Raw genomic sequence first — 25,542 nt, forward strand, 5'->3', positions numbered from 1 at the left:
GATTTGATAGAATACTTTGATTGAGATGAACAGACTCACCCAGAGAGCAAGTGATGATGATGATGACTGCTACATGAATCTGCCAGGTGGCCCAAAAACTCCACAGGATACAGTTCTCTCTACAATTATTGAGAGGTATCCTCCTTCAATGGGCACACCAAGCATCCATGTTGCTTCTCAAGGGGATAATCCCCATTTTTTAAATTGAATCGTTTAGTTTATTAAAGCCTAATGCAGTCAAAATGTGATTTTCCTGTATTTTATATATATTTCCACACTATGAAGTTGAAATAATACTGTCAAATTGTGAAAATGATGATAATGCTCTTTTACTGTAAGTACTGTTTGAAAAGACCGCCTGAAATGTCATCCCATTTTGGTGGGATGGAGATTTGGCCCGCTTAATGACATCAGTTAATAGACCAATAAAAAAAGAGTTCCAAACCTCTATGCTAATAACAGACATTATTCAGTTTTCCCCTCCCTACTTCGACCACTCCCAGACAGTCCTAGCAAATTGTTTGCTTGAGAAATTGCTCTTTGTTAAGAAGCAATTTTTTCTTTCTTTTTGACCATTTTAATTGAAAACAATCACAGTAAGGTAGTTAATTGTTACCCAGATATTATTTGATATTGAGATAAAAGCGCCTGCATTGGAATTTTTCAAAGGCAGTACCTGTGTACTTCTAACTATGCATTTTTGTCCCTTAAAGCCAGCTTTAACATCTGATCTGAACCCTGTTACTGATGCAGCCAGTGGTCAAGTGATGAGGACAATTTCCTGAATGAATTTCAAAAGACAAGCAAGGAAGAATATTGCCAAGCAATGACCAACATCAGCAAAGCCTGTGTCATCAAGGGTAGACAAGGCAGGTATAGTTACAAGACCTTCCAGCTAAACAACATGTATAGTACTGTAGGTTACATCCCACTGTGACATTACACAAAATTGTCTTCACTGAAACAGATATACAGTGGGGTCCGGGAATTATTGGATCCCTTGATAAAGATGAGAAAAAAAAGACTGTAATAAATACATACAATATAGCTCAGTATTTGTATGCTCCAATTTTATACTAATACAATTGCTCAGAGAAAGAGATTTTGTTTAACAAGTAATACAAAATAAAAATAAAATATAGGTTATTGGATCCCGTTTTCCCAGTTTTTTACAGTAAGGACTAGGATATTTTTGCATTGTTCTTTCAAAGCCCAAATCCACTGCAGGTTTGCATGGCCAAAGACCTCTATTTTCATGTCATTTGACCATAGCACCAGTGCCAATGCCGTTTTACAAACTCCAGGCGGTGTTATGGTGCTTCCACTGGTCCTGGGGCCCTTGTTAAGGTCAATGGCATCATGAAGTTTACCAACTACCAGGACATTTTATCATGTATCAGGCCATGTATCATGGCGCCTGAGAAGATGGCGGACGTTTTACGTGCTCCTAACCAACTGTGTTTATTTGTTTGTTTTTTTGCATTGTTTGTAACTTTTTTTAACTTATTCTGTACATAATGTTGCCTTTACTGTCTCTTATGACCAAAAATAACTTCTGGACATCAGAACAGCGATTACTCACCACAAACTGGCAGAAGCTTTTTTTTCCTTTAACGAGTCCGACAAGCCAGACTATTTATATTTGTAAACAACAACTAGTACACGATATCTAAGGAAGTCTTGAGGTTTTGCTCGCCTGAGGTAGAGTATCTCATGATAAGCTGTAGACCACACTATCTACTGTCGTGTCTGTGACTATCATAAAATGTGTAGACTGTTATTTTATCAAATCAATTCTCTATGTGTAATTCTTATTACATAATTAAACTAATCATGTAAACTTTAATTAACTAGGAAGTCGGGGCACCACGGGAAAATGTTTATAGAGTCTCTATTTCTGGAATCGACTGTTCAGATATTTTCATATCTTATCAAACAGTCGCTTATTAATGAATTACTCCTCATCAGTTGTCATTACTAAACGTCACAAACCATTGGATATCTGCACGACCCCTAGCATAAATTATGAATCAGCGATATACAAATTGGTTTCATTATTTATTTACTAACTATCTAATCAAGTCACAGAAATACATGAAAACACACACAATTAGTTCATACATGTGGTATTACATGATAAAAAGAAAAAGTCCCTAGCGGACGAAACCGATATGACGGCTTGGTAGAAAAAGAGCGGGAAACTCATAGCTGATAACTACACTCATAGAAATTGCTAATACTTTACATGAACGACCGCTCATTCGAAAATAAATTGCAATTTACATATTTACAAGTGTATGTCTTGTTGTCTCTCTGTGGTCGACGGTCCATCTGCTGGAGAGAGTCGACAGAAAAGTCTCTGGTTGCTTTCCCCAGGAGTCACAGTCTGTCGTAGTTGTTATAGTGGATACTTCAGAGTACCATTCGGAACTGTTCTTAGATCGGGTGTGTTTACCAGACTAAAGTATTTAAACAGATGCAGTCTGCTCAAGAGCAGGAAACTCATAGCTAATAACTACACTCATAGAAATTGCTAATACTTTACATATTTACGAGTGTATGTCTTGTTGTCTCTCTCTGTGGTCGACGGTCCATCTGCTGGAGAGAGTCGACAGAAAAGTCTCTGGTTGCGTTCCCCAGGAGTTACAGTCTGTCATAGTTGTTATAATGAATACTTCAGAGTACCATTTAGAACTGTTCTTAGATCGGGTGAGATTACCAGACTAAAGTATTTAAACAGCTGCAGTCTGCATAATTGTTCTTCAGTTTGTAGATTTCTTTGCCATTTCAACGTGGGAATGACCTCCACATTCTCTGGTCTTGTCCTTTGGTAGAGTTGTAGTGCCATCCATTTCAACATGTAGCTACCGCTTCATATTTTCTGGTCTTAGAAATTCAACCATTTGCAACCTTAGCTTACACCGTGGTTTGCATGGTCTAATGTAAATTGCGTCACGGGGGCTTTTATACTTGGGTAGCAAAGGGGCCGTCTCATTAAATTTGTGCTCAACTGGGTGTGGCTACTGACTGTACATAAGTTACCATAAAACAACCAATTCATTTTAGCTGTATATCTGGTTTTGTGACGGCTATCCGTGCTTGGAAAATAGCTTTTTTTCTTATTTTGCTAAGGTGCTATGCTAAAATAATCTAATGTTTTGCTTTCACCGTAAAGCCTTTTTGAAATCGGACAATGTGATTGGATTAACGAGTAGAGTATCTTTAAAATGCCGTATAATACTTGAATTTTAATTTTGAGATTATTTTTTTTTACATTTCGCGCCGTGCTATCTCACTGGTTGTTGTCCAACCAATCCCGTTAACGGGATTTTATCTCGAAGGGGTCATCAAGAGGTTAAGAGATATAGTTATGTGTGTTTCCTGTCCTTCATGAGATCACCAAATGAAACACACTCGTCATGACTGTCCCTTAAGTGTCCACGGACCATTCCCTTATTCTCAAAAATATAAATATTGTTTAATTCTTCAATTTTGGGTATTAGCAGTTTTGGGAAGAAGAATGTCTTTGTTCTCCATAGGCTCCCTCCCACCATACTCCTTGGCAGCAAAGAGAGAGAGTTTCTATCAGGAATTTTTGACCATTGTAAAACCTGATGAGGGAGAGAGAGTTGAGAGAGGGGGGGAGCCACGATATACACTCCAAAGGGCCACATTGTGACACTACCTAGAGAGTTTTCATCTTTATTTTTCGTAGCTGTCTACATACCACCACAGACTGATGCTGGCACTAAGACCGCACTCAATGAGCTGTATTCCGTCATGAGCAAACAGGAAAATGCTCATCCAGAGGTGGCGCTCCTAGTGGCCGGCGACTTTAATGCAGGGAAACTTACATCCGTTTCACCAAATTTCTATCAGCGTGTTAAATGTGCAACTAGAAGGTAAAGAAAACTGTAGACCACCTTTACTCCACACTCAGAGATGCGTACAAAGCTATCCCTTGCACTCCATTTGACAAATCTGACCATAATTCTATCCTCCCGATTCCTGCTTAAAATAAAAATTCAAGCAGGAAGCACCAGTGACAAGGTCAATAAAGAAAGTGGTCAGATGAAGCAGATGCTAAGCTACAGGACTGTTTTGCTAGCAGAGTGGAATATGTTCCTGGATTTTTCCAATGGCATTGAGGAGTACACCACATCAGTCATTGGCTTCATCAATAAGTGCATTAATGACATCATCCCCACAGTGACTGTATATTTCACCTTTATTTAACTAAGCAAGTCAGTTAAGAACAAATTCTTATTTTCAATGACAGCCTTGGAACAGTGGGTTAACTGCCTTGTTCAGGGGAAGAACAACATCTTTCTTACCTTGCCAGCTCAGGGATTTGATCTTGCAACCTTCCAGTTACGAGTCCAACGCTCTAAACCCCTAGGCTACCTGCCACCCATATATACAGTTGAAGTCGGAAGTGTACATATGTAACCGATGTGAAATGGCTAGTTAGTTAGTGGTGGTGCGCGCTAATAGCGTTTCAATCGGGTGACGTCACTCACTCTGAGACCTGAAGTAGTTGTTCCCCTTGCTCTGCAAGGGCCGTGGCTTTTGTGGAGCGATGGGTAACGATGCTTCGTGGGTGTCAGTTGTTGATGTGTGCAGTGGGTCCCCGGTTCAAGCCCAGGTTGGGGCGAGGAGAGGGACGGAAGCTATACTGTTACACATACACCTTAGCCAAATACATTTAAACTCAGTTTTTTACAATTCCTGACATTTAATTAATTTTATCTGAGTAAAAATTCCCTGACTTAGGTCAGTTAGGATCACCACTTTATTTTACATTTACATTTAAGTCATTTAGCAGACGCTCTTATCCAGAGCGACTTACAAATTGGTGCATTCACCTTATGATATCCAGTGGAACAACCACTTTACAATAGTGCATCTAAATCTTTTAAGGGGGGGGGGGGGGGTTAGAAGGATTACTTTATCCTATCCTAGGTATTCCTTAAAGAGGTGGGGTTTCAGTTGTCTCCGGAAGGTGGTGATTGACTCCGCTGTCCTGGCGTCGTGAGGGAGCTTGTTCCACCATTGGGGTGCCAGAGCAGCGAACAGTTTTGACTGGGCTGAGCGGGAACTGTGCTTCCTCAGAGGTAGGGGGGCCAGCAGGCCAGAGGTGGATGAACGCAGTGCCCTTGTTTGGGTGTAGGGCCTGATCAGAGCCTGAAGGTATGGAGGTGCCGTTCCCCTCACAGCTCCGTAGTTCTATAAGCCCTCATCACTGTCAACCCCTGGATTGTTCTGTAGAAGCTTCCTGAGGAGGGCACCAAGGACCAATATGAAATATCCAAGGACAAAATATTAGAATTGGGCTGCCTGTGTAAAACACAGCCAGTGTTGGTTATTTTGCAATCTTGAGGTAGAATGCTGAATGTAATATTGATGTTTTGTGGCTCTCAGCTCTTGTTCCCACCCGAGAATCTTCACCAAGGCTAGCTGATGGAATTGAGCCAAAAGAGGCAGCAATGTTAGAAGCAGCTTGTTTTTTAAGTGGAAAGGGAACAGAATACCAAATGACCAGGAAATAAAACAGGGTTTGTAATGAAATGCCAAACCAACATGGTATTTTGTGGGTAGCTGGGTAAACTATTTCCCCAACACCGTCTAGACGTACAGTGGCAAGAAAAAGTATGTGAACCCTTTGGAAATACCTGGATTTCTGCATAAATTGGTCATCAAATTTGATCTGATCTTCATCTAGGACACAACAATAGACAAACACAGTCTGCTTAAACTAATAACACACAAACAATTATACTTTTTCATGTCTTTATTGAACACACCGTGTTAACATTCACAGTGCAGGGTGGAAAAAGTATGTGAACCCTTGGATTTAATAACTGGTTGACCCTCCTTTGGCAGCAATAACCTCAACCAAACATTTTCTGTAGTTGTGAATCAGACCTGCACAACGTACAGGAGGAATTTTGGACCATTCCTCTTTACAAAACTGTTTCAGTTCAGCAATATTCTTGGGATGTCTGGTGTGAACTGCTCTCGAGGTCATGCCACAGCATCTCAATCGGGTTGAGGTCAGGACTCGTATTTTCTTCTGTTGAAGCCATTCGGGTGTTGATTTAGTTCTGTGTTTTGGGTCGTTGTCCTGTTGCATCACCCAACATCTGTTGAGCTTCAATTGGCGGCAGATAACCTAACATTCTCCTGCAAAATGTCTTGATAAACTTCAGAATTCATTTTTCCGTCGACAATAGCAAGCTGTCCAGGCCTTGAGGCAGCAAAGCAGCTCCAAACTGATGCTCCCTCCACCATACTTTACAGTTGGGATGAGGTTTTGATGTTGGTGTGCTGTGCCTTTGTTTCTCCACACGTAGTGTTGTGTGTTCCTTCCAAACAAATCAACTGTAGTTTCATCTGTCCACAGAATATTTTGCCAGTAGCGCTGTGGAACATCCAGGTGCACTTTTGCAAACTTCAGACGTGCAGCAATGTTTTTCTTGGACAGCAGTGGCTTCTTCTGTGGTGTCCTCCCAAGAATACCATTCTTGTTTAGTGTTTAACGTATCGTAGACTCGTCAACAGAGATGTTAGCATGTTCCAGAGATTTCTGTAAGTCTTTAGCTGACTCTCTAGGATTCTTCTTAACCTCATTGAGCATTCTGCGTTGTGCTCTTGCAGTCAACTTTGCAGGACGGCCACTCCTAAGGAGAGTAGCAACTGCTGAACATTCTCCATTTATAGACAATTTGTCTTACTGTGGACTAATGAACATCAAGGCTTTTAGAGATACCTTTGTAACCCTTTCCAGCTTTATGCAAGTCAACAATTCTTAATCTTAGGTCTTCTGAGATTTATTTCGTTCGAGGCATGGTTCACATCAGGCAATGCTTCTCGTGAATAGCAAACTTAATTTTTTACATTTTTATATAGGGCAAGGCAGCTCTAAACAACATCTCCAATCTCTTTTCATTGATTGGACTCCAGGTTAGCTCCTGACTCCAATTAGCTTTTGGAGAAGTCATTAGCCTAGGGGTTCACATACTTTTTCCAACCTACACTGTGAATGTTTAAATTATGTATTCAATATAGACAAGAAAAATACAATAATTTGTGTGTTATTAGTTTAAGCACACTATGTTTGAATATTGTTGTGACTTAGATGAAGATCAGATCAAATTTGATGACCAAATCCAGGTAATTCCAAAGGGTTCACATACTTTTTCTTGCCACTGTAATTGTGCATGATCATCTTCACTTTTTTTTGTAAAAGAAAACGTCTCATTGCTGTTTGTGGAAGAAGGCAAAGGGTAAGGGTGAGTTTGAATACCTAAAGGGAATTGAGCCGTCTAATTCTGAAACTGGTTTATGGTTCATTTGTCTGTGTGTTACTTTGACAGTCTGACCTCCATTCCCAATGCTCAAATCTATAACAGGCAGACCATGGTATTTTCACATGTGTATGTATGTAATGTCCTTTTACAATGAAATATATGTATGAGTGATTAATAAAACTATATCATTAAGATCCAAGAACAGTGTCTTTGTCCTTTAACAAACATTTAAATCCCGGAATTGAACACCTGAATAAAATTTATTCATACAAATGACTGCATCATGTTGATGAAGTCCACAATGCTCCAGTAAGCAACAGCAAACAGGTGCTAAGTGTCAATGATGGTGAAACTGCGTCCAGTCCGGAAATAGTTCTCAATCTCCTCCAGTGATCTGTTCCTGGTCTCAGGGACACACACGGCGGTGAAAATTATGTTCACCACACACACCACCGAGAAGAACAGGAATGGAACAAACAGTCCATAGGTCTCCTGTAGAAAACATGGACAACATCTCATTACAAGAGCTTTGTAACACAAAACCATTTTGTATTAGTCGTTGAATGTAGGATTGTAATTTGGGATGTTGTTTGGTGGTGAGTAATAATGTATAAGGGACAAGGATGAATATTTCACATTCCCAACATACATGGATGGGATTAGATTAAGCTGTCCCAGGCTGAACCGGCCTATGGCCCGTTACGTGACCGGTAATCTGCAGCTGCTCTATCATATTGCCAACAATGCAACAGTGCATCGTTCAGCTACATACATCTCTTTTCCATAAAATACATGCTCTAATTTTAAAACTAGTTTTTCATTGGGAAGGCAGATAAAGCATTTTAATCAAAAGCAATCACTTTTGCATGTGAAAACACAGAATCATACTCATTACTCCACGTGCTTAACCAACTTCGCAGTCGGCCAGAACAGGCACCTGGCTCAAATTGAATGCAATAAACGCTAACCCAGATCCCCTCAAGTTCAGTTAAAGAGATGGGTAGGGCAATTACAGTCTTTGAATGTCATAGTAAGAGGATTTATGTTAATTGTAGTATGTTAAATATTTGTCATTAAAATGTACCCAGACATTGGATTAGTAGTCAGAGTAATGGAGCAATGAACTCACCACCACATGAATGAAGACATGACTCAAGACAAAGGCAGTCAACCAGCTGACCCCCACACACAGGCCTGACGCGACCCCCCGTGCTCCCAGAGGCAAGATCTCGGACATCAGAAGCCAAGTGATTGGGCCCCATCCCATAGCATAACCTTGATGAGAACGGAGCAGCACGGGAAAAAAAGATTACAGTAGGCCTATGTGAAACCACCTGAGTGTGTTGAGTGTGTTTGGGAAATTACGCATTAAACATGTATTTCAGATTCTTACCAAATATAAAGACCATGGTGCTTATTAATGGGATGAGGGTGATGGGGTTGAAGGCAGCTTCCCCCTGCTGTGCTATGACGTCTGTGGGGAGCACAGTGTCAGTCAGGTTACCGGAGGGGCAGGGGGTGGTGTGGGAGTACATGGTCATTGTAAGGGTAGCGAGAAACATCAGGAACCCTGCAGAGGAAGAACAAGTGAACAGAAATGCAGTCAAATAAAAATGTAATTTTTTGGATAAAAAAAATTCACGATAACACAGTTACACTTATGGTACACTGATTAAATCTGTGGGTCACTTCTGAAGGGCCTATTTGCTGAGCTCAGTGATGATTTTATGGCTTTACTCGTTTGAAAATCATGACTCTGGTCCGCGTCAGAGTACGGAACATGTTACTGTCACTTGGCCTACGAACGCACCCACCTGAGGTATAGAGGAGGGCCTTCCTTCCGGCCTTGTCCATCAAACTGGCAGCAATCACCACAGACAGCAGTCGAATTGCTCCCACCAGCGCAGCATCATACTTAGGTTCCTAGATCGAAGTGGATGCATTTTTTTCAACTGGCAAAGGTAATATAAAATGTCCTCGGTTATGAATGACATGTTCTGCAACATCAAGGTACTGAGGTAAAGGAGCCATTTGCTGATCTAACAGATTGTGTCGTAAGCTCACCCAACAGCTTGAAATGTCTCCACTGGTGCAACCGAATTGCTAGCTTTTCTGTGGAGCAGCTGGTTAGTATGTTGTCAAACAGGGTGGTTACGTGTGTTGGCGAGGCAGAGGGCACGAGACCAAGTACCGGTAAAGATGTGAGCGGGGAAACAATACTGCCAAGCAGCACAATGACGCCTGTTACACTGATACAGTTTAACTTGATCCCACCTAATAATCCATTACCCTTTTCTTACGATCGTGCCAACCTGAACCAAACTGCGCTGGCTCAGATATTTCCAAATTGTCAAGCACGGTTTCAGAAACTATGGTAGATGCGTAACCAGACCAGCTCAGTAGTGTGAAAAGCCCCATAGCAGGGAGACAAAAGACACGTACCAGGAAGACATCAGTCTTGTGGAAGATGGGCTCCAGATACACCAGGATGGGAGTTATGCCAGTCATCTGCTGAAGGAACCTCATCACTATGGAGATCAGGATGGGCTTGTAGTAGAATGGCGTTGTCAAATCAGACCACCTGATTTTCCCCTGGAGGAAAGGAGAAACACCAAATGTATTCAATCCGAACATCTACAGTAAGTCTTTGGAGGCAGTCAAACCAAAGTACTGTCTGTGTACCTGAGATGAGATACTGAGTTCAATCCTGTTGAATTCTGTCATGAAGTCTGAGTCGGGCCCCCTCAGAAACTCCAGGGCCTCGTGGGCCTGCTTCTGTTTGCCACAGATGATGAGGTAGCGGGGAGAGTCGGGCATGAAGCACAGCAGCAGCAGCATGAGCAGAGCTGGGATCTCCCCCACCACAGCCAGCCACTGCCACGGAACCACCAGCCCTTCACCAAACGCATACAAACTCAAAAATCTTAACAGCAACATAGACCTCTTGGATGGCCACCTACAGTATCTACCCATGTACGAGATGCGTCAGAGGGAGATTGGTTCTTACCAAGGGCATAGAGTGACAGGGCTCCAAACACAGCAGTGATTTGAGGGCACGATCCCAAAGCTCCCCTAAGTTTGGGGTGGGAGATCTCTGATATATACACCTGGAGCAGTGCAAGAGAAGAGAACACAACAACATCATCACTAATGTAAGGTGTGACAGTAAGCCCATAAGCCTGTTGTCTAAGATGGGTTTATATTTCCTGGAGAGGAGATTTCAGGACACATCAATAGATCAGGTTAACCAGTTTACTAAGGACATATTCTGAAGTCCACAGCAGTATCTAAATGGTCTAACTCTTTGTTATTGGATAAAGCATCAGAAGAGCACACAGTGGTGTAAAGTACTTAAGTAAAAATACTTTAAAGTACTACTTAAGTACAGATACCCAAAAAAATGACTTAACTGTCTATATTTTTGACAACATTTACTTTACTATATTCCTAAAGAAAATAATGTCATTTTTAATCAATACATTTTCTCTGACACCCAAAAATACTTGTTACATTTCGAATGCTTAGCAGTACAGGAAAATGTTCCAGTTCACACACTTATCAAGAGAACATCCCTGGTCATCCCTACTGCCTCTGATCTGGCGGACTCACTAAACACAAATGCTTCATTTGTAAATGATGTCTAAGTTTTAAGAGTTTGCCCCTGGCTATACATAAATGAATAAAAAACATGAAAATGGGTAATATAAGGAATTTGAAATGATTTATACTTTTACTTTTGATACTTAAGTATATTTTAGCAATTCCATTTACTTTTGATAGTAAAGTATATTTAAAACCAAATACTTTTAGACATTTACTCTAGTATTTTACTGGGTGACTTTTACTTGAGTCATTTTCTATTAAAGTATGACAATTGGGTACTTTTTCCACCACTGAGAGCACACAACATTATCAGACCTACAGGTATGGAAGCAGCAGTCATGCCACCAGCGATACCAGTCAGGAACCTGCCCAGGTGTAGCATCCAAGTAGCCTGTGCCCCTCCCATCACAATGTACCTGTAAGGGTTGGAAGGAGGTATACAACAAATATTTTTGTTTTTATACAAATCACTTTGTTAATAATTACTTTAAGATCACCAATGTAATGTGACCTAATGCATTGGGGCTTTTTTGTAAATACAATGAAATCAAATGTTATTGGTCGCATACACATGGTTAGCAGATGTTATTGTGAGTGTAGTGAAATGCTTATGGTTCTAGACCCGAGGTAATATCTAACAATTCCACAACAAAACCTAATATCTAACAAATTCCACAACAAAACCTAATACACACAATCTAGTAAAGGAATGGGAGAAGAATATATAAGTATAAAATATATGGATGAGCAGTGACAGAGGCTAAGATGCAATAGATAGTGGAGGATACAGTATACAGAGTACACATATGAGATGAGTAGTGCGAGATATGTAAACATTCTTAAAGTGGCATTATTAAAGTGACTAGTGTTCCATTTATTAAAGTGGCCAATGATATCAAGTCTGTAGGTAGGCAGCTGCCTCTCTGTGCTAGTGATGGCTGTTTAACAATCTGATGACCATGAGATAGAAGCTGTTTTTCAATCTCTCTGTCCCAGCTTTGATGCACCTGTTCTGATCTCGCCTTATGGATGGAAGCAGGGTGAACAGGCAGTGGTTCGGGTGGTTACTGTCCTTGATGATCTTTTTTGCCTTCCTGTGACATCGGGTGTTGTAGGTGTCCTGGAGGGCAGGTAGTTTGCCCCCAGTGATGCGTTGTGCAGACCGCACCACCCTCTAGAGATCCCTGCGGTTGTGGGCGGTGCAGTTGCTGTACCAGGCGGTGATACAGCCCGACAGGATGCTCTCAATTGTGCACCTGTAAAAGTAAGTGAGGGTTTTCGGTGACAAGCCACATTTTTTCAGCCTCCTGAGGTTAAAGAGGCACTGTCTGTGTGGGTGGACCATTTCAGTTTGTCGGTGATATGTACACAGAGGAACTTAAAACTTTCCACCTTCTCCACTGCTGTCCCATCGATGTTGATAGGGGGGTGCTCCCTTTGCTGTTTCCTGAAGTCCACGATAATCTCTTTTATTTTGCTGACATTGAGTGATAGGTTATTTTCCTGACACCACACTCCGAGTGCCCTCACCTCCTCCCTGTAGGCTGTCTCACCGTTGTTGGTAATCAAGCCTACCACTGTTGTGTCGTCTGCAAACTTGATGATTGAGTTGGAGGCGTGCATGGCCACGCAGTCGTGGGTGAACAGGGAGTACAGGAGGGGGCTGAGAACACACCTTGTGGGGCCCCTGTGTTGAGGATCAGCGAAGTGGAGATGTTGTTTCCTACCTTTACCACCTGGGGGCGGCCCGTCAGGAAGTCCAGGACCCAGTTGCACAGGGCGGGGTCGAGACCCAGGGTCTCAAGCTTAATGATGAGTTTGGAGGGAACTATGGTGTTGAATGCTGAGCCGTAGTCAATGAACAGCATTCTTACATAGGTATTCCCCTTGTCCAGATGGGATAGGGCAGTGTTCAGTGTGATGGCGATTGCATCGTCTGTGGACCTATTGGGGCGGTAAGCAAATTGAAGTGGGTCTAGGGTGACAGGTAGGGTTGAGGTGATATGATCCTTAACTAGTCTCTCAAAGCACTTCATGATGACAGGAGTGCTACGGGGCGATAGTCATTTAGTTCAGTTACCTTAGCTTTCTTGGGAACAAGAACAATGGTGGCCATCTTGAAGCATGTGGGGACAGCAGACTGGGATAGGGATTGATTGAATATGTCCGTAAACACACCAGCCAGCTGGTCTGCACATGCTCTGAGGACGCACTAGGTATGCCGTCTGGGCCGGCAGCCTTGCAAGGGTTAACACGTTTAAAAGTTTTACTCACGTCAGCCACGGAGAGGTAGAGCCTACAGTCTTTGGTAGCGGGCCGTGTCGGTGTCACTGTATTGTCCTCAAAGCGTGCAAAGAATTTGTTTAATTTGTCTGGAAGCAAGACGTCAATGTCTTTTTGTAATCCGTGATTGTCTGTAGACCCTGCCATATACGTCTCGTGTTTGAGCCGTTGAATTGCAACTCCACTTTGTCTCTATACTGACACTTTGCTTGTTTGATTGCCTTACAGAGGGAGTAACTACACTGTTTGTATTCGGCCATATTTCCAGTCGCCTCACTGTGATTAAATGCGGTGGTATTGTACGTGCTTTCAGTTTTGCGCAAATGCTGCCATCAATCCACGGTTTTTGTTTAGGGAAGGATTTATTAGTCACAGTGTGTACATCTCGTATACACTTCCATATAAACTCGCTCACTGAGTCAGCGTATACGTCAACGTTATTCTCTGAGGCTACCCGGAACATATCCCAGTCCACGTGATCGAAGCAATCTTGAAGAGGTCAGACCAGCGTTGGATAGACCTAAGCACGGGCACTTCCTGTTTTAGTTTCTGCCAATAGGAGGGGAGCAACAAGATGAAGTCATGGTCAGATTTGCCAAAAGGAGGGTGGGAGAGGGCCTTGTATGCATCGCGGAAGTTCGAGTAGCAATGGTTGAGCGTGTTACTCGCTTGTGTACTGCAATCGATATGCCGATAGAATTTAGGTAGCCTAGTTCTCAAATTAGCTTTGGTAAAATTCCCAGCTACAATAAATGCAGCCACAGGATATATGGTTTCCAGTTTGCATAAAGTCCAGTGAAGTTCCTTGATGGACGTCTTGGTATCCGCTTGCGGGGGGATATACACGGCTGTGACGATAACTGAGGAGAATTCTCTTGGGAGATAATACGGTTGGCATTTGCTTGTGAGGAATTGTAGGTCAGTTGAACAAAAGGACTTGAGTTCCTGTATGCTGTTACAATTACACCATGAGTTGTTAATCATGAAACATAAATGCCCGCCATTCTTACCGGAGAGATGTTTATTCCTGTTGACGGGATGCACTGACAATCCCGTTGGCTGTACGGACTTCAACAGCATGTCCCCAGCTAGCCATGTTTCCGTGAAACAGAGTATGTTACAATCCCGGATATCTCTTTGGAAAGCAACTCTTTTTTTGCAATAGTTTTTTTATTGGTTTTTAAAAGTAGATATTAAGGCAGTACATAATGTACAGCAACAACATAAATACAGCAACAAGTTACACTGATACTATCCTATGCAACAGCTGTTGGACAATATATATATATATATAACTCAGCAAAAATAAATGTCCTCTCAGTGTCAACTGTGTTTATTTTCAGCAAACTTAACATGTGCAAATATTTGTATGAACATAATAAGATTCAACAACTGAGACATAAACTGAACAAGTTCCACAGACATGTGACTAACAGAAATGGAATAATGTGTCCCTGAACAAAGGGGGGATCAAAATCAAAAGTAACAGTCAGTATCTGGTGTGGCTACCAGCTTCATCAAGGACTGCAGTGCATCCCCTCCTCATGGACTGCACCAGATTTGCCAGTTCTTTCTGAGATGTTACCCCACTCTTCCACCAAGGCACCTGCAAGTTCCCGGACATTTCTGGGGGGAATGGCCCTAGCCCTCACCCTCAGATCCAACAGGTCCCAGACATGCTCAATGGGATTGAGATCCAGGCTCTTCACTGGCCATGGCAGAACACTGACATTCCTGTTTTGCAGGAAATCACACACAGAATGAGCATTATGGCTGGTGGCACTGTCATGCTGGAGGGTCATGTCAGGATGAGCCTGCAGGAAGGGTACCACATGAGGGAGGAGGATGTCTTCCCTGTAAGCACAGCATTGAGATTGCCTGCAGTGACAACAAGCTCAGTCCGATGATTCTGTGATACACCGCCCCAGACCATGATGGACACTCCACCTCCAAATCGATCCCACTCCAGAGTACAGGCCTCGGTGTAACACTCATTCCTTCGACGATAAACACGAATCCGACCATCACCCCTGGTGAGACAAAACCGCGACTTGTCAGTGAAGAACACTTTTTGCCAGTCCTGTCTGGTCCAGCGACGGTGGGTTTGTGCCCATAGGCAACATTGTTGCCGGTGATGTCTGGTGAGGACTTGCCTTACATCAGGCCTACAAGCCCTCAGTCCAGCCTCTCTCAGCCTATTGCGGACAGTCTGAGCACTGATGGAGGGATTGTGCATTCCTGGTGTAACTCGGACAGTTGTTGTTGCCATCCTGTACCTGTCCCGCAGGTGTGATGTTTGGATGTACCGATCCTGTGCAGGTGTTGTTACACGTGATCTGCCACTGCGAGGACGATCAGCTGTCCGCCCTGTCTCCCTGGGGCGCTGTCTTAGGCGTCTCACAGTACAGACATTGCAATTTATTGCCCTGTCCACATCTGCAGTCCTCATGACTCCTTGCAGCATGCCTAAGGCACATTCACGCAGATGAGCAGGGACCCTGGGCATCTTTCTTTTGGTGTTTTTCAGAGTCAGTAAAGGCCTCTTTAGTGTCCTAAGTTTTCATAAGTGTGACCTTAATTGCCTATCGTCTGTTAGTGTCTTAACAACCGTTCCACATGTGCATGTTCATTAATTGTTTATGGTTCATTGAACAAGCATGGGAAACAGTGTTTAACCCTTTACAATGAAGATCTGTGAAGTTATTTGGATTTTTACAAATTATCTTTGAACGACAAGGTCCTGAAAAAAGGACGTTTCTTTTTTGCTGAGTTATATATATATAATAAATAATAAATAATAAAAGGATATGGGGGGGTTAGTTGCAGAGGCTTTATTAAGTTCTCAGCGCAGAAGTTACTCTCAAAGTAGTTCAGAAATTGCTGCCAGACCTTATACAACTTTTGAGAGGAGCCACAGGTGGAACATTTTAGCTTCTCAAGTTTAAGGTGGGCCATAACATCCCTAACCCAGTGAGCATGTGATGGTGGGGTACCTGACTTCCACTTAAAAATAACAAGTCAGCATGCCAGAAGGGACGAGAAGGCTGTGGGGTCTGCTTGGGTGTTACAAAGAGTAAGCCCTTTGGGGACTACCCCAGAAATAGCAACAGAGGGTTCGGGGCAATTTCCTTATTGCATATATGAGAAAGTCTCAAAAATAGAGGACCAGAATGGAACTAGTGTCGGGCATGACCAGTACGTGTGATACAGAGTGTGGGTGCCTGATGGCATCTAGAGCAGGTTGGGTCTATTTCTGGATACAATCTGGCAAGTCTACTCCTGTAAATAGTGAAGGCGATGGAATACTTTAAACTGTAGTAACCCATATCTAATGCAGATAGAGAATGAGTGTATCCTGTCAATTGCAGAATGGCAGGTGATATCGGAAATCTCGCTTCCAAACTCTCCCTCCCATGAACGCTTTACATGGTCAAGAGAGGGGCATGCAATATTCTGAATAATGTCATATAGCTTAGAAATGTGTCCCTTTACATAAGGATCGAGGTTCAGACATTCATCAAGCCAGCTGGTGGGTGGGAGAGATGGGAATGAGGGAAAAATCTTTCTTGTAAAGTTACGAATCTGCAGGTACCTGAAGAAGTGTGTCTGGGGTATACGCGCTCTCTAACTAGATGTTCAAAGGAGGTAAATATATGCTCATAGAAAAGTTATTTTACACTCTTCAATCCTTTCTGAAACCATAGCTGGAAGGCTGTGTCTATGAAGGAGGGCGTGAAGAGTGGGTTGGAAATAAAAGGCATGGATGAGATGTCCACGGTGGGTCCTAAACTGAGACCATATCCTGAGTGAACTTTTCACAATAGGGTTGTTTGAGTGGTAATGTTTGCTCAATGGTAGGGGTGCACAGACTAAGGAGACCGGGGAAAATGTTTGACATGAGTGCTTTTCCATAAGGGACCACACCGGTCCTTCCCCCTCTAAGAATGTTGAGACCCAAAAGGTTATCTTGTGAATATTAGCAGCTCAATAGTAATGGAGGAAATTGGGTAGGGAAAGACCCCCCTCTCCTTTCTGTCTCTCCAAAAATGCTTTACGCAACTGTGGGATCTTTTTATTCTAAATGAAAGTAGATATACACTGCTCAAAAAAATTAAGGGAACACTTAAACAACACATCCTAGATCTGAATTAAATAAATAATCTTATTAAATACTTTTTCTTTACATAGTTGAATGTGCTGACAACAAAATCACACAAAAATAATCAATGGACATCCAATTTATCAACCCATGGAGGTCTGGATATGGAGTCACACTCAAAATTAAAGTGGAAAACCACACTACAGGCTGATCCAACTTTGATGTAATGTCCTTAAAACAAGTCAAAATGAGGCTCAGTAGTGTGTGTGGCCTCCACGTGCCTGTATGACCTCGCTACAACGCCTGGGCATGCTCCTGATGAGGTGGCGGATGGTCTCCTGAGGGATCTCCTCCCATACCTGGACTAAAGCATCCGCCAACTCCTGGACAGTCTGTGGTGCAACGTGGCGTTGGTGGATGGAGCGAAACATGATGTCCCAGATGTGCTCAATTGGATTCAGGTCTGGGGAACGGGCGGGCCAGTCCATAGCATCAATGCCTTCCTCTTGCAGGAACTGCTGACACACTCCAGCCACATGAGGTCTAGCATTGTCTTGCATTAGGAGGAACCCAGGGCCAATCGCACCAGCATATGGTCTTACAAGGGGTCTGAGGATCTCATCTCGGTACCTAATGGCAGTCAGGCTACCTCTGGCGAGCACATGGAGGGCTGTGCGGCCCCCCAAAGAAATGCCACCCCACACCATGACTGACCCACCGCCAAACCGGTCATGCTGGAGGATGTTGCAGGCAGCAGAACGTTCTCCACGGCGTCTCCAGACTCTGTCACGTGCTCAGTGTGAACCTGCTTTCATCTGTGAAGAGCACAGGGCGCCAGTGGCGAATTTGCCAATCTTGGTGTTCTCTGGCAAATGCCAAACGTCCTGCATGGTGTTGGGCTGTAAGCACAACCCCCACCTGTGGACGTCGGGCCCTCATACCACCCTCATGCAGTCTGTTTCTGACCGTTTGAGCAGACACATGCACATTTGTGGCCTGCTGGAGGTCATTTTGCAGGGCTCTGGCAGTGCTTCTCCTGCTCCTCCTTGCACAAAGGCGGAGGTAGCGGTCCTGCTGCTGGGTTGTTGCCCTCCTACGGCCTCCTCCACGTCTCCTGATGTACTGGCCTGTCTCCTGGTAGCGCCTCCATGCTCTGGACACTACGCTGACAGACACAGCAAACCTTCTTGCCACAGCTCGCATTGATGTGCCATCCTGGATGAGCTGCACTACCTGAGCCACTTGTGTGGGTTGTAGACTCTGTCTCATGCTACCACTAGAGTGAAAGCACTGCCAGCATTCAAAAGTGACCAAAACATCAGCCAGGAAGCATAGGAACTGAGAAGTGGTCTGTGGTCTCCACCTGCAGAACCACTCCTTTATTGGGGGTGTCTTGCTTATTGCCTATAATTTCCACCTGTTGTCTATTCCATTTGCACAACAGCATGTGAAATTTATTGTCAATCAGTGTTGCTTCCTAAGTGGACAGTTTGATTTCACAGAGGTGTGATTGACTTGGAGTTACATTGTGTTGTTTAAGTGTTCCCTTTATTTTTTTTGCAGTATATGTCTATCCAGTTCTTTAAAACATGATTTTGCTATAAAGATGGGAATAGTCTGAAACAGATACAGGAATCTTGGCATGATGACCATCTTGACCGAGTTGACTCTGCCAGCGAGTGATATGGGGAGTGTCGATCAGCGATTGAGGTCTTGCTTAACCTTCTCCAAGGCTGGCTTGAAATCATAATTTAACAGGTCTTTGAATTTCCGAGTCACACAGGCCCCCAAATATGTCAAAGTATTGAGAGCTACCATAAAAGGAAATCCAACGATCCAACGATAGATCTATTGCTTGCTTATTGAGCAGAAAGAGTAAGCTTTTAGTGAAATTGATTTTGTAACCTGAAACATTGCCAAATTTGGAGATGATATCAATAGCGATCGGGATAGATGTGATGGGGTCTGAGATATACAGTAGAAGTTAGTCAGCATACAGAGACAGTTTGTAGACTGTCATCCCCGCGCTGCCTCTCAGGGAGATGGCTACGGGTTCGATGGCTATATCAAATAGGACAGGACACAGTGGACAGCCCTGCCGATTTCCTCTATGCAGGGAGAAATATTGTGAGAGAGTGCTGTTAGTACGAACAGATGCTTGAGGACATGAATACAGGGCCTTTATCCAAGAGACAAAAGTAGGGCCAAATCCAAATCTTCAAGTGCAGTAAAAAGGTATTCAAATTCAATGCGGTCAAACGCCTTCTTGGCATCCAGAGAGATCAGGGCTTCTGGAGTGGGGGAAGAATTTGATGAGTAAAGAATATTGAATAGGTTACCGAATTAATGTCTGCCTGTGATAAAGCCTGTCTGATTGGGGTGAATTATTGTGGGCATAACCGCTTCTAATCGGATAACCAGAGCCTTAGTAAGTATCTTATAGTCACAACAAAGCAGGCTAATGGGTCGGTAGAACTCACATTTCAGCGGGTCTTTCCCCTTTTTCAGGACGACTGATATTACAGCCTGTGACATGGTTGGGGGTAGTGACCCCTGCTTGAGTGCCTCAGCATAAACATCGTATAAAAAAGGTGTCAGCTTAGATCATCTTTTGTAAAACTCAATTGGGTAACCATCGGGACCCGGGGCCTTACCGCTTTTCATTGATTTTATTGCCAGGTCAATCTGCTACAGAGAAAGGCTTCTCAATATCTGATTTGTTTTCCGGAACTAGTTCAGGAATCCCAAGATCGTAAAACAATTGTGTGGTTAGAGATCTATCATTTGTTTCTGATGAGTAAAGGTCCTCGTAGAAATGTCTGAATTGATCATTAATATACTTTTGGTCTGAGGTGGTCACACCTGCCGAGGTTGTGATTTCAGGTATTAGGCCAGCTGCTGCCGATTGACTCAGTTGATGGCAAAGAAGTTTACTGGCCCGTTCACCACATTCATAGTGGTTTTGTCTGGATTTTAAGTGGAGGTCCTCTGCTAAACCGGTCGATTTAATATCAAATTCATTCTGTAATGTAATTCTCTCCTTATAGAAGTCTGCAGATGGCGTGGTTGAGTGCCTCTGATCAGTCGTTTATAAGGTCTGTAAGACGCGCTGATCTCTTCTTATTCACTCCGGCATTATATGATATGATCTGGCCACGTATGTATGCTTTCAGAGATTCCCATAGAATGCACACACTTGTCTCTGGTAGCCGATTGATCTCAAGGAAAAAAATCTATTTGGGCCGTTTATATGTGTTAAATTCTTCATCTGAGAAGAGACGTGGATTGAGTCGCCAAGTGCATTGTGGGAGAACGTTATCAGTAAAACACAGTACCATTACCACTGGGCTGAGGTCTGAGATGACAATACCCTTATAATCAGTGGACTTCAGTATCGGGAGCAACTTGTTGTCTAGGAGAAAAATATTGATTCTGGAGTATGTCTGATGGTCTGGGGAAAATAAAGAATATTGTTTAGATGTATGATTTTTAAATCTCCAGGGGTCTTTTACACCATATGCCTGATTAAAAGAATTAATAACATGTGCTGATTTAGAAAGGGACCCTAATACCGCTTTAGAGCGGTCTAATGTGGGTGAAGGACACAGTTCAAATCCCCTGCTAGTATAAGTTGGTGAGTGTTCAGATCTGGGAGGAGTGAGAAAAACTCAGAAAAACTGGTCATTGTCCCAAATAGCAGCATAAATATTGGCTAATACCACTGGCATGTTGAAGTTTGCCCTACACAATAACAAAACAACTATTTCTGTCCTATATCACTTTAGGCTCTACGAACTGAACATCTCTGTGAATCAAAGTAGCAGAGCCACGGCATTTAGCATGAAACTTGGAATGGAATATATGTGAGAATCCTCCCTGTTTTAGTCTAGAATGATCCGTAATGCAAAAATGTGTTTCCTGGAGATACGCTATACCTGCCTTTAATTTCTGTAAATGGGAAAATACCTTACTACATTTGACTGGGTCGTTCAAACCGCACGTTTTCCAACTGACAAATTCAGTTACTGCCCGGCCTAGCCTATTTGGCATTGCCATAGTTAAGGGTAAGGACATTTAAAACCTTTGAAAACCTCTGCAAGGGGGACAGGGAGGTGGGGAGGGGAAGAAAAAAAAGAAAAAAGTAATTATAATAAAAAAATACAATTAAAAACATACATTCACATTGAGGAGAACTAGTATGAACAGTAACACCCCAGTACTGTCCTCTCCCCAAATGAGAGGCTGCACTAACCCCTAGTACATACTTACACCATATACCGATAACAGCTTACATAGAGAGACTGAGCCTCACCAGAACGTATCCGAATACACACGCACACACGCAGTGATTAGTGAATTCCTTGCCATACGGCATAACATACAAACTTTCAATGTACATTTTTATGTAATTTATAGTGTCTGAGTCTGAGAGTAAATATCTCAGCATGGTTACCCTGTTACTTTTGTGTTCTGTAACACTTCAATTATGTTTGTTAATTTAAGATAGCCTGCTGACTGTGTAATTTGAGGTTATTAAATAGAGAGGAAGCAAAACTCCCTTAAAAATATAACAATAACAAACATATTTGGGTATACTGTAACGTGCCGCAATTCACAATAGCCCCTTTCAAATCACCCAGTTCAACCCGCTCTTATTGCTAAAATAGCAGGGCTATGCAGGTCAATAATCATACCATTAACTGGTATGCCCTCTAGTGAATTTAGTTGGTATGACATGTAATGCGAAGATTTGTATAAATGCCTCATGGCTACGGGCTACACTGAGCTACATAATAACGGAGGGGAATTACGAACTCGAACTAAACCAATGAAAGTAGAGATCCCATGATCTACAATGATAGTTTAAGCAAAAGACCAGCATTAAACCAAAAAAATGGAAACCCTTTGCTGTAAATTATACGTAAACTAATGGTTGCCTCAAAAAATGACAGCTAAACAAACTAGTGAGATCCTTAGATGTACATAATTTTCGATATATACTCTACTAGGTAGCCATCTAAGCAAAATAACAAGATTACTAAAGTATTATTTCACTTTTGGTCTAAGCATCATGAATATTAATGCTGATATGCTCTAGTCTGAATTATCTGAGATTGAGAACAAGTGCTGTCAGCTAACGTTAGTTTAAAAGGTCAGATCTGTAACATAAATGTTAGCTAACAAACTAATCTGGCATTAACATGGGCCATCATAATAAAAAATAATGATTACTGGAAAAATTCACATAAGTCATAGCTAGTTACCCATCTTCTCCAGGTGGAGTTACAGTCCCTTGCAGCACAAGTAACCAGTCCATTAACAGATCAACAACAGTAACGTCCATGCAACTGGATGGCCCGGTTCAGTCCTTAAACTGGCTAGCATAGTTTACCTCCAGATTGCCAAATAGCCCATTGCTTCCTAGCTTGGTTTGTTAGGCTAGAATTTCACCCAACATTGGAAAGAGAACTGAATTACTGTTGTGTTTGATCTTCACTTGTGTCAAATTCTTCAGAATGAAATCCTTAGCTAGCACTGGTTCTGAGATGCTTTTCCGAACGCCATTTGGGGTTGTTATCCTCAAATCCGCAGGGTACCACAGGCCATAACGGATTCCCTCACAGCCCCTGATCATAGCCCTCATCTCCCCGAAGGCAGCCATCTGCTTGGTAACCACCCGAGTGTAGTCAGGGTAGATTGTGGTGCTTGTGGTGGCTGGTCACCCCCGGTCTCTATCCTAGAGTGCGATGTGCGTGGTCTAGCAGTGGGGATTTATCCAGGCCGAGTGCCTGTTGTAGCATCTCTGCCATGAACTCTGTAGTGCGCTTGCCATCCTCTTGTCTCGCTCTCACACCCGCCACACGCAAATTCGTATGACGGGATCTAGCCTCCAAATTTTAGTTATTCTCTTTAAGATCCTTGATTTCCTTTTTCATTTGGAGAACATTCCTTTCCAGTGTGGTGATCGAGTCTGAGTGGCCATTAGCCGCGGTCTCCAGGCTGGTCATGTGGATGTCCAGTGCCTCATGGTTGGATCTAGCCTGTTCAGTGGCAGTTTTCAGCTCCTCTCTCAGCTGGCTAACCTGAATTTGTAACTCTGCCAACTGCATCTCTGCCTTTTTGTCCATTTTGTCAATTAATTCCTGCTTCATTTCAGTTAATGCCTGTAGAATAGCTTCTTGTCCAGTCACCTCGGATGTGTATTGTTCAGCCGTTGGTGTAGCCCCATGGTCCTTGGCTAGGATAGCTGGTCTGTTAGCATTAGCCTTGGGCTGATTCTTGCGGTTGGTGCCTGGCATCGTCAACAAAAATGACAAAGATGTGACAGTAAGGCATTTTGATCAAAATTACAATATGCCCATATGTTTTGGAACAAACCAATCAAATATTTAAATGTTCTGGTGAGGAGCTCAGAAAAGTACGTCTCACATGGCGCCGCTCCACCCTTGAGCCTTTGGAAAGCAAATATTGCCCTGATTTTGTTGACTTTGTTAACTTAGGGACTGAACATTAGCGTGTAATATACAGTACTCGGAAGCGGTGGATGGTGGGCACGCATCCGAAGCCTCACTAGAAGACCGCTCCGGCACCCTCTCCTCCGGCGGCGTTGTTTTGGGTTGGCCTCTGGAATCAGTTCAAATGGGTCCGCTTCGGGAAAGTCGTATTCCTGGTCATTGTGATGGTAAGTTGCGTCTCTCTGATATTCAATAGTTCTTCCCAGCTGTATGTAATAACACGTAAGGTCATCTGGGCTAACAATGTAAGAAATAATACACAAAAAAACAAAGTACTGCACAGTTTCCTAAGGATTAGAAGCGATGCTGCCATCTCTATCGGCGCCATCTTGGTAGTAGTGTATATGAGTATTCAGACCCATTCCTTTTTTCCATATTTTGTTACATTACAGTCTTATTCTAAATTGGATTAAATTACTTTATTTCCCCTCATCAATCTACACATAATACCCCTTAATGACAAAGTAATGTATTTGTTCCTTGTTCTTTCAGTAAATAACCAGAAATGTATATTCCCATCCAGAACATGTGTACATAGTTTACGTACCCGACTGTTGAGGGGACTGCTGACACCATGATGCTCAACTTCCGGCCAATCAGGTCATTCAGAAGCATGGCACCAAGTCCTCCTGCTGCAGCCCCCAGTGTGAAAATAGACTAATAAAAGAAAGGGTCACTGCACAGTCAAATAGGGACATGCTTAAAACTAAAGAGGAATGTTTCAGGACATAGTGCTACTTACACTTACATCTTACACTTTATACTGAATGGGTCAAGAATATGGATTGTCTGATTGACTTTTATTTTAAAAAACAATGCATTATCATTGAGGTAAGGCATTATCTTATTGGCTGTCATCGGACAACATTCTCTTATTGAAGGAGACACTGAATGAATGAGAAGACATCTGTTGTTTTTCCCACTCTGTCTCACTCACCCCAAACCAGGCTATCTGTTCTGTGTCCATCCTCAATTGAGGGTTATCACTGTTTTTGAGTTGAGGGATCACTGGGGAGGGGAACACCAAGGAATAGCCGAAATTGAAATTCCCCAAAACAGCAGAAAAAACAGCGAGGTATAGCCTGGCATTGCTGTGAATGAAAAAAAGGAAGTGATACGAATAAACAACTTATTTATTTTAAATAGCATTTGGTCAGAATCTCTGATACCTTTGATAGAAAGCAGCACATAAATTATATGATTGTAGCCTACCTTGTGCGCGATGTGGGCTTGATTATTAGCGGTGTTTTCTCGTCCATTTTCCTTGTAGCAACCTGTCCGAATAAGTCTTAAACTAGTTGGAATGCTATTGTCATTTAACAAGCTGAAAGTGAAACTAGAGTTTTGTAATCACAACCAATTCCATTGGGTCGTCATAAGAAGGAAGGAGAACATAAATCCCCAGTCTGTTGCAAGCTGTACATTTGTGTGTCATATGATCATAATTCCTTGGTTGAGCAACAGACCTTAACGTGTGAAAGGTTGTCCTATCTCATATAGCACACACATTGTTCAGTCATTACAGACTTGTCATTTACCAACAAATTATTTTAGTTTTTGTTTTAGGGGGTAGATCAGGTTTAATATAGCAGATATATTATAGCTTCCATCAATGTAATTGTCTGCATCATATATTTTCTTTGTAAATATATATATATTTTCTTTGTAAATAATAATAATACGGGGCGCTAGTGAGCACCACATGGAGTAGACGCTTCTCCGACTACCTTCT

General features: G+C 42.6%; 1 protein-coding gene across 1 annotated transcript; it reads right to left on the reverse strand.

Moving 5' to 3' along the window:
* Positions 1-7,551: 7,551 nt before the first annotated feature.
* slc2a6 (solute carrier family 2 member 6) lies at positions 7,552-25,209 on the reverse strand. Its single transcript, XM_014172393.3, has 11 exons — positions 25,023-25,209; positions 24,748-24,901; positions 24,358-24,467; positions 11,233-11,329; positions 10,318-10,417; positions 9,993-10,204; positions 9,753-9,902; positions 9,125-9,233; positions 8,704-8,880; positions 8,440-8,585; positions 7,552-7,802 (listed from the first exon to the last, which is right to left on the reverse strand). Exons 1-11 carry the CDS (start codon positions 25,067-25,069, stop codon positions 7,641-7,643), a joined length of 1,464 nt encoding a protein of 487 aa, XP_014027868.3. The 5' UTR covers positions 25,070-25,209; the 3' UTR covers positions 7,552-7,640.
* Between the last annotated feature and the right edge of the window lie 333 nt (positions 25,210-25,542).

Source organism: Salmo salar, chromosome 24 (assembly GCF_965601325.2).
Source record: "Salmo salar chromosome 24, fSalSal1, whole genome shotgun sequence".
NCBI classification, from domain to species: Eukaryota; Metazoa; Chordata; class Actinopteri; order Salmoniformes; family Salmonidae; genus Salmo; species Salmo salar.